This window comes from Convolutriloba macropyga, chromosome 7 (assembly GCF_964194025.1).
Source record: "Convolutriloba macropyga chromosome 7, txConMacr16.3, whole genome shotgun sequence".
NCBI classification, from domain to species: Eukaryota; Metazoa; Xenacoelomorpha; order Acoela; family Convolutidae; genus Convolutriloba; species Convolutriloba macropyga.
In genome coordinates this window covers 55,748,440-55,765,561 of record NC_134474.1, presented here as the reverse complement: position 1 = coordinate 55,765,561, position 17,122 = coordinate 55,748,440, and the positions used below count along the sequence as shown (strand labels likewise).

The window sequence follows — 17,122 nt, the reverse complement described above, 5'->3', positions numbered from 1 at the left end:
GTGTGCGCATTAGTCTTTTTTTGGCGAATTAGGTCGTTGTTAAAATAATGTTTAAATTAATTGCCATAAACTTATCCAAAATCATCCAACTATTACAAAATAATGCCACACACAGGTACACTTTGGATTAGAGACAAAAATCACAGCAAAATAGCTGAGGCGTAGCACGTCATGAATCAAGTCTTAGGACTTGGCAGGTCTTGCCCAAGACTTGACAAGTCTTGAGTCAATTCTTGGCACGTCCGGAAAACGCAAAAAACAGTCGCTAAATTTTCCAAAATAGGTCCGGAAAACACGAAAATTAGCCGACAACTCGTGCAAAATATGTCCGGAAAACACAAAAAATAGCCGATAAATCACAGGCAATGTTACACAGGCATCGTTCTTGCATTCTTCTCACAGACAAAGTGTTCTCACAGGCGATGTGATTATAGTGCAATTCTGTGCTAATCATGGCACGTTACGAATTTTTTTTGGTCAATTCGAATTGTCACTGAAATTGTTTTGAGACTTGTTAAGTCTTGGCAGCAAGTCTTGACCAAGATTTGGAAAGCTTTAGGACTTGAAGTTAGACGTGATCAGTACTGATTAGCCGACCCAAGACATGTATTTGACTGGAGTAGTACTGATCAAGACTTGAAACTGTATCCGGGAGCCTATTCTTGCAGTTTACAATAGCGCGATTAGATTAATGCTTTGGATCACTCAATTAAATCACAGCACTTTATGATCTCGAAACAATTTTTGGAGGATTCCTGTATTGCGTGTTTTCAATATTTTTTTTAAAAACAGGGAAAAACAGTTAAGTGAAAAGTCAAATGAGGTTTTCAAAACCCTATTTTGTGGCCCTACAAATTTTATCTTTTGAGAAAAGAATCGACTACCAACAAAACAAAAACAATTCCATTTTGTTTGAGGAAATAGTGAAGACCATGTCCAGAAACTTACATTAACACCATCAAACATTAGAACGATTACAAACCTGTATTGCGCCTCTAATTTTTACAAATTTCCCAGAAAAATTTTCTGCTATTCAACGCCAGATTCTTTCGTATTGCAACTTACAATTCTCATCACTGCGATTAAAAATGAATCAAATTTTTTGAAATCTTTAGATCTTTGCAATCGTCTTTCTTCAGCTTCTGAAAATTTGAAGGTGAAGATATGTACGAGGAAACTTCTGAACGCCCTTGAATAAATTAAGGCATTAAGGTAGATTAATATTGTTCATCACCAAAACATTGAATAAAGGTCCGTGATATTTTTGGCTACAATTTATTTTTTGTAACGACCTGTGAATAGTTAATTGACCAAGCACTTATCCAAGTCTTTGTCCGACAAAACGCATAAACTACTTCGTTTTTAGTTGTGCGTTTTACTCTTTAATTAAGTCCAGAATTCAATCTTCCATAGTTTTACTGAAAATGTTTAAATTTGCCATTCAAAAAAATTGTCTGCTTTCCATGATTTTTCATGAAAAAAGGAGACATCTTTACACTTTAATTACTTAAATTGCTTCCAAATCGGTAAAAGCGGCTCTATTGAGCAAGCTTTATACTTGACGCAAAAAGCTTTATACTTGACTCAAAAATTGAGAAAATTAGCGTGATTTCTTTTTTGAACAAAAAAAAAGTGCGAAACATTTTAACAGGCAGCAGAATTGTTTGCTTATTAATTTAGGTCGAAGTATGGTAAAATGTGAGCTCTGCCATTTAGATCTTGTAATAAGAGCATAAAACTAGAATAAAAAGGTGTATCTAGAATAAAAAAGTTTTTGCGTTATCGAACTCCAAGACAATGCTCGGGGCGTTGGCATAGTATAAAAGAATTAACGCATTGAACTGTCACACCTGAAAGCAAATATTAAAGTGCAAAAAATGTTAAATGCCTTCACCGCAAATGATATTCAATCCAAAATCCAACAGCACCTGTTGTCGTCATCAGGACGATTTTTCAAAACAAGATTTTTAAGTAAAACTTTTAAAAGAAGGTATCTTTAAAAAAATAATTTTTTTAGCAGATAAAATTTAAAACAATCAATATTCCGGCGGCGTCTGAATAACGATAGCATCTGTTATGCCCATTGCTATGCGATTGATTTAAACCTTTTTCGAACTAATTTCTACCAATTGAAAACTTTGAGTTTTTTATTACGATGATTTGTTTTCCTTTGTAACTTATTTCTTTTTAAAATGGGTAGTTTATCTCAATGCTAAACATTTGATTACCACTGAATTCGACATTAACAAAGCATGAAATCCTTTGCTGAAAACATTTCTCAGCTTTGGGAGAAAAAGCAATAGCCATTCCATCTGATAGTCGAAGAATTGCTAACAGTGATAGCAAAAATTGATTTTTTTGAATTTATGGGAATCATTGTTGACTTGGGAAGAATTTCATTTCTTCTTTTTCTGATGATAAATGATGTTGACAGTTTTTTTCAGAAATTTGCATTGTTTTAGTTGTTCTGGCTTTACGTATGGATATAAGCAACAGATTTATCAATACAAATTTTTTTTGTCTACTTTTGACTTGTTTAGCAGTTGTCTACATTGGTTGTTTTGTCGGAATTTAAATCACTTATTTGGTTAAATTGAAAATATTAAAAAATAGCGTGTGATGTTTGCTAGAACTTCTTCTATTTTCTGAGGCCTATGATCTGCTAATTGTGATAACTAAATTGAACCTGTTACAAACTTCGGCCACTAATTTTTCATTGCCTTCGAAATCTCATACAGTTTTACTTTCTTTACTCAAAGGGAAATTTCAACTGCTTTTATTGAGAGAAAAAAATGAGAACGCTTTGAAAAAAGTTGTTTTTCTGATGCCTGGAGAATTTGCATTTTTAGCCTCACTTTTTTAATCAGTTGTTACGGTTTCTTGCATTTTTAAGATAGATAAGTATGTGAACATTGTCTGTTAATCTGATTTTTTAATTGACTTTTTGACTTTCTGCTTTTTTTGTAGCTACAAATCACCTTTAAAATGCTAATAACTGATATTTAGCAAAATGAAATGTACCTCTAATCCAAAGTATTCCTATGATGGTATTTTTTTACTTTCATTAGTTTGATGTTCTTGGATAAGTTTATGATAATTAATAATTTTATAATGAAAATTTTTTTTTATAAATGACCTAATTCACCCCGTGATTTTGCTCAAATATGGTTCGTTTTTAGCTAAAAAACTTCAGTTAGTATGTGCGCACAGAAGATTTTTCCTGATCCATTTTCGATTGTTTTGAGCTCTAAAACTTAAAATGGAAAAATATTTGATAATTTATTTTTTGAAAATAATGAATTAGAAATCATCCTTGTCTGCATACATTTTGTTTTCCGCAGCTTTGATCTTATACGACGCAGATCCAGGTAGTTTTAAGTCGCTTTCAACTATTTATCTAGGGTTCCATTTTTCGTCTATGATCCGACAATCTGCATGTTTTTTTTTTTCAAAAATGAAATAAGCATGTATAAATAAGTGATTTTTTGTATATATGATTTTTTTTATAAAGCAGCACTTCGTAGCAATACGTCTAACGCAATCGAATTCAAGGTTACTTTTTCAGAGGCTGATGCTGCATGTTTGTAAAGCTCTTAAAATTTGAGGACCAAAATTTTTTTGGTACTTGATTTTGAAAGTTGTTGTAGAATTGGAAGTCGGCTTTACTCTATAAACAAACAACATAGTTTAAGTGTTTGCAGCTTGTTATTAAATTCATATCGATGTTGCTTTGCTTCACCCCAAAGTATCACGATCCTCTTAGTATCACAAATCAATTGTTTGTTTGTTTCAGATGTATCTAATGGTTAATCGAGTACAAGATCTCTTGGAAGCCTTAGAGGCATTCGTAACAGATGAGGGGTCTATTCTTGGAATTGATGATGTAGCGCCTCTTGTAGAATCTATGAACAACATCACCTCAATCGAGTCAAAATGCACATTTATCAATTTGTTACTCAATACACAAAAACAACCCGTTTTGGCTAAATTTGTCACAGCCGGAGGCTGGAAAACGTTAAATCGGTGGCTTTCTGAAGTTTTACCAGAAAGTGAATCAGATTCAATGCTCGTTGAAGAAATTTTACACGTTTTGATCAAACTTCCAGTTACGATAGATCTTCTAAAGTTAGAAAAATCTACACCTCTAATGATCAAAAATTTATCGAGAAATTCAAAATTTAACCCCGAAGTTCAAAAACTTGCGGCTCAAATTGTGAAGTTGTGGACGGAAGTGATAACGGCGGAGACAAAACCTAAAAAGCAGACTTCAAATGATTCATCAGTTAAACAGAAAGCGCATAAAACAAAATCCGATGTTGACTTACATAGTGACAGCGCAAAAGTTAAAAAACAGCACGCGCCTCCCAGCAGTGGAGCTAGAAAAACAGGCCTCGAAATAAATCAAAGTTTTAAACCTACCTCAACAAAGAAACGTCCGTCTGTAGAAGTTGACCCGACATCAAACTTACTAGACTCAAAAAAGGCAAAAACTGATCAACATAGTTCAACTCCTAGCTCTGAGAGCATAACTGAAAAGGAAAAGATTTCTAAAGAGGAAACTAAGGAAAACAGAGAAACACATTCTAAACCATCAAAAACTGAAGGCTCGCCCAAAATTTCAGCTCCCGAAGTTAAAGTCGAAAAAGTAACACCTGTATCAAACTCACAGCCCCAACCTGCTGTTAAAATAAATCCAGAACCGCAAAAACCAAAACCAACCCCTGTAGTATTAACCCAAAGCAGTTTGTTTGCGGATGCCCTTTTCAAACCAGCTGCGCCTCCCGTCAAACCAAAAGTGAAGACAAAAGTGAAAAAGGAAAAATCTGAGAACAAAGTTACGAAGGAATCTAAGGATGTCATCGGCATGGAATCACCCACAAAAGGGCAAACTGAAAGTAGTAAAGCCGAGAAACAAGAAACTAAAACAGAAATTGTGATCTCGAACGAAAACTCGTCGGTCGACGAAACTGTTGAAAAGAAAGATGAAACAACACCTGAAGATAATAAAAGTGAAAATACAAATACAGTTACTGAAAGTTCTTGGGATCCAAGTTTGGGACCCAAACCCATTCTTGTTTATCATCGGGTCGGCAAGAAGACAAACAGGGTCAAATTTAGGGATGACGACAGCTTAGTCGAAGTTGAATATTTCGAAATAGAGGAAGGCGAACGAACAAATTTCAGAAAACAACAAGGCGCTGAAATGTATCAAGATTACGCTAAGATTGAAATGATGAGAGAGAAAATGACAATGCAAAGGCTTCGCGATGGCTACATGGAACCGATGTCTGGAATCCAAGATACAAATACATGGTGTTTAATTCCTTTTGAATATCCTGAAAGTTTCGACCAATCATTGCTGGCAAAAGGTACGCTCAGTACAGAACGTGAAACTCAGAACAGGCGAGAAGTTGGAGTTTTGGCCGAACTTCATTTTGATCGATCAAAGATCCCTGCATCGCCCAAGGAACCAGATAGAGAGAACTTTGAACCCGCTGAACCAATTTTGATTCCTCTGGAAGGCGATGTCAAAGTGCAACCAGCACCCGACAATAGCGAAATGATGAACATCAGTTCAAGTCCTAAAGATGACGTAGAGATTCCTATCCCTGCTCCCGCTATGGAGGCTGCTCCCTCATCAATGTCTACCCCGCAGGCGCGACCTATGATGTTTCCGCCTCCAACAACTATTGCTAGCACAGCTCTCCAAATTCCAGTGACAGCTGCAACCCCAGCTGCGACTTCAAGGACGCCAGCTCAAGAGCTAATAGTTCCTTACGCTCAGGATCTGGATCTCAGAACTCTGAATAACAACGATAGCAACACATCTCAAAAAACGCAAACTCCAAGTCTCAGACCCATGAGACCTCCTGATAGTCGAGGAGGATTTATGAACCCTGCGAACGGTAATTTTGGTCCACATCAACCAATGGGTCCAAGAAATCCTGGCATTCCAGGAGCTCACGCAGTTACCGTACCCATCAGGCCTCCCGTTATGGAAATGATGGGATCAAGGCCTCGTCAAATGGATCCTAGTAACAATGGTATTATACAGAACAGGAACCCAAATCAACCCTTCACTATCCGTCCACCACCGCCACCTATTCAAATTAAAACCAGAATGGACCGTCCACCGTTTGGAAACAATTACAACCCAAATTATGGCCATCGAGGATTCCACCCTAACATACCCCGAGCACGACACAGCAACCCAATGCATAACGGAAGGTTTCGTTCCCCATTCCCAGAACAGCACGCTAATCAAAGACCTCGGGCACCCCAACCTTCAGCTCGCCCGTCTTTAGATGCTTCCCAAGTGTGTTTTTTCCATGCTCAAGGTCATTGTAAAAACGGGGACAGATGTAAACTTGTTCACGTTCCTCGTGGGGCTCCTCCTACGCCTGATAGTAACAATGATGATAGCCAGAAAGACATTGATTTGCGTCAATTTTTCAATTAAACACAAAACAGTCAGAAATGTTGTGTTTATTTTATAATGAAGACTGGCTTTGATCTGACTGAGATGTACGTTATTTAAGGAATTCGAAATGAGTCCAAAGTTGTATTTTTGCTTCCAGTTTCATCCAATTTCACCCCAGATTTGAATTGTTTTGTTTATTTTTGTTGTTTGAATCGAATAACAATCGTTTTAGTTTCCTATTGGCAAGAATTGTTCATCCCACTACTATTATTGATCTCAAAATTAATAAAAGTTCTGAGCGATCACGTTTTCTGATGAAGCTTCAGTTGAGGAACAAATTTGTAAGCCATATAGTGGATAAAAAACAATTAAAAACTAATGGAAAAAAAACTTGTTGGAAGTAATATTTGCTATTCAAAAATTGCAGGCAACAAAATGTATAAATTTTATAATAAAAACTCTTTGGTAATATATTTTTGTGCCTAATGGAAGTGGAGCTGCATTTTGCTTTTAGTCTGCAGTGCATTTACAGTAGCCTGCTGTTGTCATCTGTCTCTTTTAGAATAGCCGTCTTTTCTCGAATATTTTATGATATTGCAGCACAATGTGTTCTTAATGAATACTCTCAATGTAACAACGTGATTATGGCATCTAAATTTCAAATAGATTACATATAGTCACCTTAAGAGTAAAAGACAGTATTTATTTTTCAGAAATTCTCATGAATCCCAAGTCAAGACTGGTACAAAAGAAACTGAATTCACTAACTTTTGCGCAATCAAAGTTTTGATTGTCAGTCGAATTAGCAGCAGCACTCTTGTGAACTTTGTGATTTTGAAAAAAGGCTCTTCGCTCAAGCAAAATCGATGTGGCGTAGATTTAGTGGAGACAGTTAAATCTGCAAAACATTCCTTATAATTTGTAACTTGATAATTAATTAATTAATTAATTAGTGGCGCTATGCAAGTGGCGAATAACGTGGACATAGATTCTCGTCTGGTGAAGACAGACTTTGGCACGTGGGAGCAGACGGAGGACGAAGTGAACATAGTCGTGGATCTGTTGCCATTTACACCCTCTGGTACTAAGTGTAGGGGAAAGGATGTTAGTGTTGTGGCCACACCTTCTACATTAACTGTGGCAGTATTTAAACAGCAGGTGAATGTTGTACACGTGCAAAAATGGGTTCAAAAATTATCGTTTAAAAGTTTTAATATAACTCCAATGAACACTTTTCCGACCTTAATAGTAGCACCCTTTCTGAAATTGGGTAGTTTTAAAACGGTAAGGTGTTTATCATACTGCTGACAGATTTTTCAATGACTACTGTTTCCTTCATGATCCCCTTATGCACACGCCTCCTATCTCACACTAATCAAAAATCAAGCTTACAAGGGATACCGCAATATATGGTGGTTCGATCTATTTGGTTGACAAAATGTCTCCGCGTACTTTCTTCCTTATGCTCGAATCTTTGAACGTGGATTTGATAATAATAATAATGACCTATTTCTTCATAAGTTACACAAGTTAAAATAGCGTGTTTGTTAATAAATACATCGGCTTAGAAGTGGACCCAAAAACAGGTGCGTTTTGCCCTACAACGCTGTGCCCGTAAGTTGCCAAAAGCAGCTGATATGATATTGGGGGATTGTTTTTTATAATAAACATGTTACTCGCAGGCTTGTAAAGGCTATGAATTTGCGAATTTATTAAGTTTTTGGGCAACAAGTTTCAAGTAAAAAATTTCTGTCTCCCTGTTTTGTATAGATCAATTCACGCGACCATTTTTAACAGCTATTAGATCTTTGATTTCGTTTCGTGTTACCGGACGTAGAAATTGCTTAAAAATTTTTATTTAGAAAGTTCGTTGCATATACAGTTAAACTACGAAAACTATAGAAAGTCTCAAAATTATTTTTGCAATGTTTCAATCGTATCGGATTTTTCTGAAACCAAACCAACCCATATAAATTCTTGTTCCACCATATATCAGAACACCATATTCAATAATTGGCAGGATACGTGATTAATAATACCAATTCAAAATTTTTCTAAACGGTCAAAGCATCTTAAATAAGATTTCACATTATTGCGATTTCGTGTTTTTGATCATTTCGATCTGATTCTGAAAAGTCAGCCTTTCATCAATCATTTAGCCAGGTTTTTTTGCCTGAGCGTTCAGAAGTGATATCGTTTCTATTTAAATAAACTTTCATTTTGTTTTCAATTGCTCTAGAACGAAGTTTGAAGCAATTATTGTAAACTTGTTGGCCTTTTTTATGCAAAATTTTTGCTTGACCGATTTGAATTTTCGAGTGATTTTTGCTACTTTGACTTCTTTTTTGCGTGATCTAGTTCACTACTGAATGTCAAATGAAAAGTGCGCCGTATTCGGTGTCGTTTTTTCCACAAATTTGATAGGGGGTTATATTGCTATATAATAACCTCTAATGGCGTCATTTGAAGCCCCCTCCCTCGACTGAAGAAGGTTGCAATAGTTAAGAGCTCCCACAAGTCGTTCGAGAGCAATTCTTCCAAAGTTAGTTTGTCATATTTTGTTAAAAAGCAATTCAAAACGCTACGTTTTCAGAGGTTAAGGTTTTAGTTTATTATCTACGAGATATTTAGCTGTCATAAATTTGGTTCCCTCATCATTGTTGCGCAACTTTGTGATCTTGACTCTCATACAACAAGAAAAATCTGCCAAGGGCGCACGTATCGTGCCAAAATTTGGCTTATGCATTAACCATACTTCCGATGATAAAATTATATTTGAGGTCGTTTTAGTCTTTTCCTCGCTCATTGTCAATTTTGTGCCGCTTCGTTTGAACACATGTCCGAGCGCTCAATTTCCCGGGTCGAGGTTTGGCCAAAAAATAATGTCAGATTATCGGTGAAAAGACTTTTTTCACCGCAAAGCTCCCGCATCTTTTAGCGTTGAATGCGGTGAATTTTTGCGGTTCTTGGTGAAAATTTTTTTTTCACCGCATTCACCGGAATTCTTACATAAAGAAACCGCCGTACAAGGGTTCGAACCTCTACCTCCTGCGTGTCACCAACTTCTTAGTCCAGTGCGCCATCTGTCACTTGCTACAATGATATTTCCTGTGGATATAGGATAAGCGTTGAAATCAGCGCGGTGAATATTTGTAAGATTTGCGAGTTTAGCGGTGAAAAATTTTTTTTCACCGCATTCTGCTGGTAGCGGTGAAAAATTTTTTTCACCGCATTCTACCGGTAGCGGTGAAATATTTTTTTTTCACCGCATCCTGCTGGTAGCGGTGAAAAATTTTTTTTCACCGCATTCTATTGGTAGCGGTGAAATATTTTTTTTCACCGCATCCTGCTGGTGGCGGTGAAAATTTTTTTCCACCGCTTAAAAGTTTTTTTCATCGCATTGAACGCAAATCTTACACTTTTACTCAAATTCACCGCAAATCTTACATCTTTTAGCGATTTTTAGCGGTGACACCTCGACCCGGGTTATGATGTTTTCAACTACTGCTTTTACACTAACCTGGTAAGATCGGAATACTTATCTTGAAAGAATCTGGCAACTCAAGGATCTTGAAAGAATCTGGCTATCTCGTAAGGTCTCGCTAGTTACTCAAGATCTTGAAAGAAGACTGTTTTATACAACTATTAAAAAACGCGTGAGGGTTTACCTTCCTGTTATATACATTCATCGCAAATTACAGATAGTTTAGCAGAAAAATGCAGAGAATAATTAAATGACTTGAAACTTTTTAGGCTCCTAAGTATTGATACCTTGAGTTTCAGCCATTTTTTGTTTCCGTAGTGGCCTCTTCGGTTCTTGTTGAACATTTTTTGTTTATCTTTTGCAGTCTTTATCCCAATTATCGTGCTTATATATGTTATGTTGAAGCCTCGAACGTAGGGCTCTGCAAATTGATGGACTGGTAGCCATTTATGCGAGCAAAAACGAGAGTACTACTGAACTACATCTCATAGGCAAAAGTCAAAGATCCTCTCTAAGTTTCTTTTGTGTTTCGTGGACACTGGTGATATTACCTCGTCGCCAATTTTTAGTTTGAGTTACTTTTTTCATGTTCAGTTAATCGTGCACATAAATGTCGAAAAAGGGAATTTCGTTACTCGTATTCGCTGATAAACGTAACCCAGTTCCTCAATTCTAGCACTCAGTTAGCCTAAAACGGTATTGCTGGAATTCTATTAGCGGTTACTTGAGAGCCAATTCAGAGTTTCAATTGTTCTTGTGGTAAGTGGAGGTTGGTGGCAGAGCAGATCAGCGCTGAATCAGTCTAGACTCATTCTGTTTTTAGGATAGCCAGTGCTCTGTTTATGTCACAATTTACACTGGCCAGTCTTTTGAGTAAAATTTGAGTAAACTTTGAGTCAATTTTTGAGTAAAATTTACTTCATAAAAAAACATGTTCAGCTTAACTCCCGCCAACAAGGTTTGGTTTATGAGCAATTCAAACTTCCGCGTGGGTAAGTGCAACATTTAATTTGGGTAGCAAGTAACCGCTGAGCTAAATGGGCTTTAAAGTAATTGCCTACAAACTAATTTATATATAAATATTGTGTATAGTACAATAGTAATTACCAGTTATAGACTTCAAAAATTTGATATTATTCTGCTCAGGCATAATTTTGGGGTATGAGTAATTTTGACACTATATAGCATAATTTTAGCCTGGGTGAACGCTATGACTTCAATATGATCATAATGAAGAAAAATGCACATAAAGAAACTAAAAATAATTCTGGAAATGCAATGTTTCAGGACTGAAATAAGTTTGCACTCTTGAATTGTGCTGGTTCAGCGCTGAATTGCACTGAGACTCAAGCCTGAGACAATTAATCGCCTTCATATTCAACGAATAGTACTGCAAGGCACATTTGTGAAATTAATTACCACTTATGGGTTACTGCAACAGTTAATAGTTATTTGGTTTCATAATCCACGATGGATTCTACAAGGCACTTTTCTGAAATTGATCAATTAAGTTTTTTTAGGTTTCGGTGTAATCTACATTATTAATCGCGCTTTGTAACCGTGGGCAAAAGTGCCTTCGCGGACAGCGACAGCCTGACTTATTACATATGTTTATAATATTATTAATAGCCATAAAACGGTAGCTGAAGCTATTATTGTCATTCTCTTGGTTTTTACTATCCAAAATATTTGGATTGTATATGTGTGTTGTCTTTTTTACAGATCTGTTCGAAACTTTCCGGCTTTTTCGTATCTATGAGAAGTCAATTTTAAGTGGTGATTTTAATCACACTGGAGTAGTAAAGGGAGAGAAAATGCGAGTTGATTTGAAGCATCAAAAGTATCAAAAGCATAAAAGTACCTTTAAAGTAGAGTGAGAGGTTGGTATTTGAACAAGTTTTTCGTTTTTGCAATCGATTTATTCCACGAGCGGCAATTTGACTGCTGTTTCCATTGTTTCTCATGGGTGCTAATAACATGATACGTATGTTTTCTTGTGGCGTCTATTTGGAATTGATTGAAATCATTGTTGGGCAGCTAATGTTTTATAAATTTTATATTATTTGTCATAAATTTTTATTGAAAATTTGATGTTTGCCAATTTTTAGTGTTCCGTCTATTGTCTTATCACCTAGTATCAATAATGACAGTATCATTGGTTGCTAATTGGGCAGAACTGAACTTGATTAGGTGTTTGAGTTTATGGGTATTGGTTTTCGAGAAATTGAAACATATTTTTAAGTTTTTTTTGTGTGTTTTGAGGAGTATTTGTTGTACTTTTTTTGTTTTTTTTCGTTTTATGTCATTAAGGACAGATCTCATATGTCGTTGAAATTAAATATTTTAATCGATATAATTTTTTCATTTGAAAGCTAAATATTTCGATTAATTCGACTTTCATTCGTCTCAATAAATGTTATCGAATTTTTGATGTTTTTTTGCTTAATTTTTTTTCCTAACTCTTAATCTCCTCAATGATATATCTCGTCGATTGCTAAGGATGCCTAATTTAAACGAGTTAGTCATTTCGTTTTTCAAATGTTGTTTCTTTGACTTGTACTATTGTCGTTCTCAAAGATGTTTACTGAAATTGTTTTTGTATTTGTACTTATTACTGTTTTATCATTTAATTTGATTAATAGCAGTTATCAATGGCTGCTAATGAGTAAAAGGTGAATTAAGATCGTGTCTTGAGTTCACAGCAATCTTTTTAAGATTATGACACCTGCCTTTTGGAAAATAGCAGTTGATTTTTTTCTTAAGTGTTTTTGTTGTGGTTTTTTCACTTAATCTGAAGAACATCAATAAATTCTATTGACATTCTTTTGCGGCGTAATATAGTTCCAGCGAAAAGTATTAATCACTTTTTTATAATAACATATAGTAAGTTTTATAATATTCGTCGGTTAGGTTTTTGGTTAGTAGTTATGAGGTTCTCTTAGTTTGCTCTTCTCACAGGGCTGTGGTAATACGTATTTATTCTATAGAGGCATAGAGTCAATATTACCATGACCAGTGTTTTTGTTATTTTTAGGGATTCTTACAGCACTAAATTTTGAACAAATAATTGTCTATTTTTTTTTTGGATTTTTTTGTTCATTTTTGGGCATTGTGGTCCGGGGCTTCGTTGACTCTGAGATTGTTGATGCTGTGCAATGATGATAGTTAGTTCTTTAGTTAAGTTAATTCTTTGCATTGTTATTTAGGACTTGTCTTGCTATTTTAACAATTCAAAGTATCTGAATTGTATTGGGCGCTGTCTTTTTAAGATCTGTTCATACATTTTCATGTTTTTTGAAGTCAAATTGGAGTAGTGATTTTGGTCACAACGAAACCGGAAGTGGAGCGAAAAAGCGAGTGGTTTAGTGGCGTGAAATTTTTTGATTTAATTTTATAGTAGAGTGAGAAAACGGTGTTTGAACAAAAAATGCTCTCTCGCTAGTGGTTCATTTGTTCACATGCGGCAATTTCAATTTAATTTTTACTGTTTTTTCTGTTTTTAATGGGATTTTTTTTCGAAATGGTTTTCCCAATCTATTCATAGTTCATTCTAGGCTTAGTTTTTTGTTTCAACCAAATTTCCATTTCTCGCTGGTGTTTTTTTGTCCTGACATTGTTTTCTGTTTTTTTTTAAATTTGATTTGATTTTTTTCGAAATGGTTTTCCCAATTCACTCATAGTCCGTTCTATGTCTAGTTTTTTTTTGTTTAGTCAATGAAAATTCTTTGAATTTTACGTCAGGACTTTTCTGCTATTTTTTTTTCATGATCAAGATTTTTGTTACGACCATATGACGCTTTTCGTTCATTCCTTCAAGCGTGATGCCATTTTCACTCTAAGTGGAGAGTATTTTTTAACCATTCGCGTGATTAAATTTTGTGTCACACGTGACTGACCTCACTCTGAATGACTTCATCGTTCTGAGTTTGACTTTTCTTCACTTCAATTCAAAGAGATTAGATCAAGTGAACGTGAATGTCACTCAAATTGAAGGTTATTTGAGGGCAGCTAATAGAAGCAGCAATAATTTGTACGAATTCTTAATCAAAATTAAACAAATCAGCTTTTAATAAAAAGAATTTTGAAACTGCTTTTTGAATCTTTTTGAAAATGCAGATCTACGAAGCTATTGCGGCTATTTTCTGTCAATCTGCCAGCTATGTTTACTGCCTTTGCCGTCTTTAAATGATACTTTTGCTGAAATGATATTTTTGCAGAATACACAGCTGTAGGCCTGGACTTATGGAAGATCTATGCTCAACCAAAAATTGGCATGAAAAGACCATGCTCAGCACAAATATTCCATGACACTAATACTCGAACCCGACTGTAGTGTTTATCTCGACAGCAGCATGACCCAACTTTTTGATGATTGACGTTAGCTCATCTCAAGTTCTTGCTATTGGACTTGAGCTTAACCAAAAAATTTTTGCACTCAACTCTAAAATTGTAAAAGTTCTTCAAGAGTCTGCTATTGTTAATTGCTCTCAAACGAAGTTTGTAGCATTTATATTAGTCCTGTCGGTCCTTTTTTATGCGATTTTTCGCTTGACCGATTTTTCGTCTGACGCTTTTGACTTTTCGTCCTCAAAAGCGGGATAAAGTGGCGCCCAGCGGGCATTGAGTGCTCTTAGAGCTTTTCAGCTCTGTTTCAGCTCAAACTGTTTTGGAGACATACTTACGGTGTGAAGAGCGGTTCTTAGAGGTTGAAGAACCCCCCCCCCCCCACTGTTGACCCCCCCACTATTGCCCCCACCACCCACCGCGCTGTTGCCCCCCACCCGACTGCTGATACCTCCATCAGCACCCAGGTGCACCCTCCCCTCCCCCCTGGTGGCTAGCTACTGACGAACAAGCGCTCGCTAAAAACACGCAAATTTTACAAATTTTCACTATTTTTTTCAAGCTTTTTAAAAATTTTTGTAATTTTTCGAGTTTTATCAATCCTAGATGTCAAGAAACCCACTCTATGGTTTGATAATAGGTTTTTGCACAGTTTTTAATGGTAATAGAATGGTTTCAACATTTCAACATCGCGAATTTTTGCATTTTTTTTGTGGAAAAACTGGCAAATTTTCTCAAGGTTTTGAAAAATTTTGTCGTTTTTTAGGTTTATCCAGCCTCAAGAGCCAAGGAGCTTCCTCTAGGGTTTCATAATAGGTTACTGTAAGGTTTCCAGACGTAATGGAATATTTTCAAGATTTTAACGTCACGAACTTCAAGGTATTTCAGCCTCAGGGTTTAGAAAATCTGCTTAATAGTTTGATAATAGGCGGCTGCATTGTTTTCAGTGGTAATGGATTGGTTTTTAACTTTTTAATATCACAATTTTTATCCATTTGTTTTATGAAAATTGCCATTTTTTCAAGTTTTTTTTTGACAATTTTTGTCATTTTATAGGTTCATCTAGCCTCAAGAGCCAAGGAACCTACTCTAGAAACTGATAACAATTTATTGTGTAGTTTCTAGATGCAATGGAGTGTTTTTAAAGATTTTAACACTTAACGAGTTTTTGCATTTTTTTGAAAAATTTTGGTCAAACTTCATGTTTTTTGAATTTGTTTGTCTTTTTTTAAGGTTTTTCAAGCCTCAAGAGCCAAGAAACCTCCTTCGAGGTTTAATACTCAGCCGTTGCTTAGTTTCTAGAGTTAATGGGATGGTTATCATTATTTTAATGACTCCAGCTTTAGCAGTTTTTTTTTATAAAAATTATTTTTTTAAAAAATTTTAGAAAATTTTTTATGTTCCAAGTGTATCGATCTTTATGAGCCAATGAAACTGCTTAAGGCTTGAAATATGCATACTGGATAGTCTCTTGAGACAATGAAATGGTGTTCTGAAGATATTAATGTTACGAATCTTAGGAAGATTTTTAAAATTTGCAATTAATTTTAAAATTTTTGAACATTTTTGTCCTTTTCTGAGTTTAACAATCCTTACTGGCCAACGAAAACTGTTAAGTCTTGGGTTACATGACAAATATTTAGATGCAAAAAATGTTTTTGAACATTTTCTCTACTGCGATATGTGGAAAATTTTCTTTTGAATTTTGCGCTTTCAGTTTTTTCTATATGGCAAAAAATTACTAGCTCTCTCTCAATCTCTCTCTGTGTTGGCTGGCATTTCTTTCCTTCTCTTTCTCGCTCACGGTCAGTCGAGCTCTCTCTCTCTCTCTCTCTCTCTCTCTCTCTCTCTCCTATTGTTGATGCCGCACTTCAGCGGCTGTTATGTGGTATGATGTCACCGTCTATTACCCTAATATCAGGCCCCTTCAATCAAACTAAAACTAACCCCACTAAACAGTGGATAGGTACTGACGAAGCCAACCCCTCGCCGGTCGTTTGAGAGCAATTCGCCCGACGTTAGTCGGTTATGTTTTATAGGGTAGTAAACAGACATGACCCTCCAAGGTTTTCATGTTCACCATAAGTTATTAGTAGTGAGCTTATTAGCTTACTAGCTTATTAGTAGTGAATACAATGAATTGTGTCATTTTAGATAGTGAAAGGAAATCTATTTGCGACTGTTTCACCCTCCGAAATGGTCTGGACAATCGAAGACAACAAACTCAACATCACTCTAGTCAAGTCACTGAAAGGTTCCAATCAGTGCTGGACTTCCCTGTTCCAAGATGGATCACACAGTGCAGATCCATGGACCCTGGACAATATGAGGAAACAGTTGACACGTGAACGCTTCCAGAGAGAGAACCCCGGAATGGACTTTAGTGGGGCTGAAGTGACTGGCAATTATGAAACAGGAGGACCAGACTTACCGTATTAGAGATATTTTTTGTGCTGTGTTTTAACATTAGTACTCTTAAACTCATTTGTGAGGCATCACATGAAAAATCGTGTGTGTGATTTTTCCCGGGAAAAAATGAAACAAAATAAATTTGGTCATCACATTTTTCATGTGAATTTACTTCAGTTTCTGGGGGGGGGGGAGCATTCCCGGGGTGAGGTGGTCGAAATATGATTGGACGGCTATTGTCTGAGGGGGGGGGGGGGGGGGGGGGGGGGGGGGGGGTTGTGCTTCCAGACGTTAAATACACGATCCGGACCATACTTTTTGTCGCGCTATCTCGAACCATAATCGAATCATAGTCCCGATACTTCTAATAAAATCGTGTTGACTCGAATCATAAGCCCACTTTTTCGATTGTTTATGGCATAAAGATAAGCTCCAATTAGCAATCCTTAGAGTTGTTTTTTTGC

At 36.0% G+C, this 17,122-nt stretch overlaps 2 protein-coding genes across 2 annotated transcripts; both read left to right on the top strand.

Moving 5' to 3' along the window:
• Positions 1-3,797: 3,797 nt before the first annotated feature.
• Positions 3,798-6,723, top strand: LOC142343170 (serine/threonine-protein phosphatase 1 regulatory subunit 10-like). The gene has a single exon (XM_075394871.1). The coding sequence runs from the start codon at positions 3,803-3,805 to the stop codon at positions 6,458-6,460; it is 2,658 nt and encodes an 885-aa protein (XP_075250986.1). The 5' UTR covers positions 3,798-3,802; the 3' UTR covers positions 6,461-6,723.
• A 406-nt stretch (positions 6,724-7,129) lies between these two features.
• Positions 7,130-16,708, top strand: LOC142342385 (nudC domain-containing protein 2-like). Its single transcript, XM_075393700.1, has 2 exons — positions 7,130-7,579; positions 16,404-16,708. Exons 1-2 carry the CDS (start codon positions 7,382-7,384, stop codon positions 16,686-16,688), a joined length of 483 nt encoding a protein of 160 aa, XP_075249815.1. The 5' UTR covers positions 7,130-7,381; the 3' UTR covers positions 16,689-16,708.
• Positions 16,709-17,122: the final 414 nt, after the last annotated feature.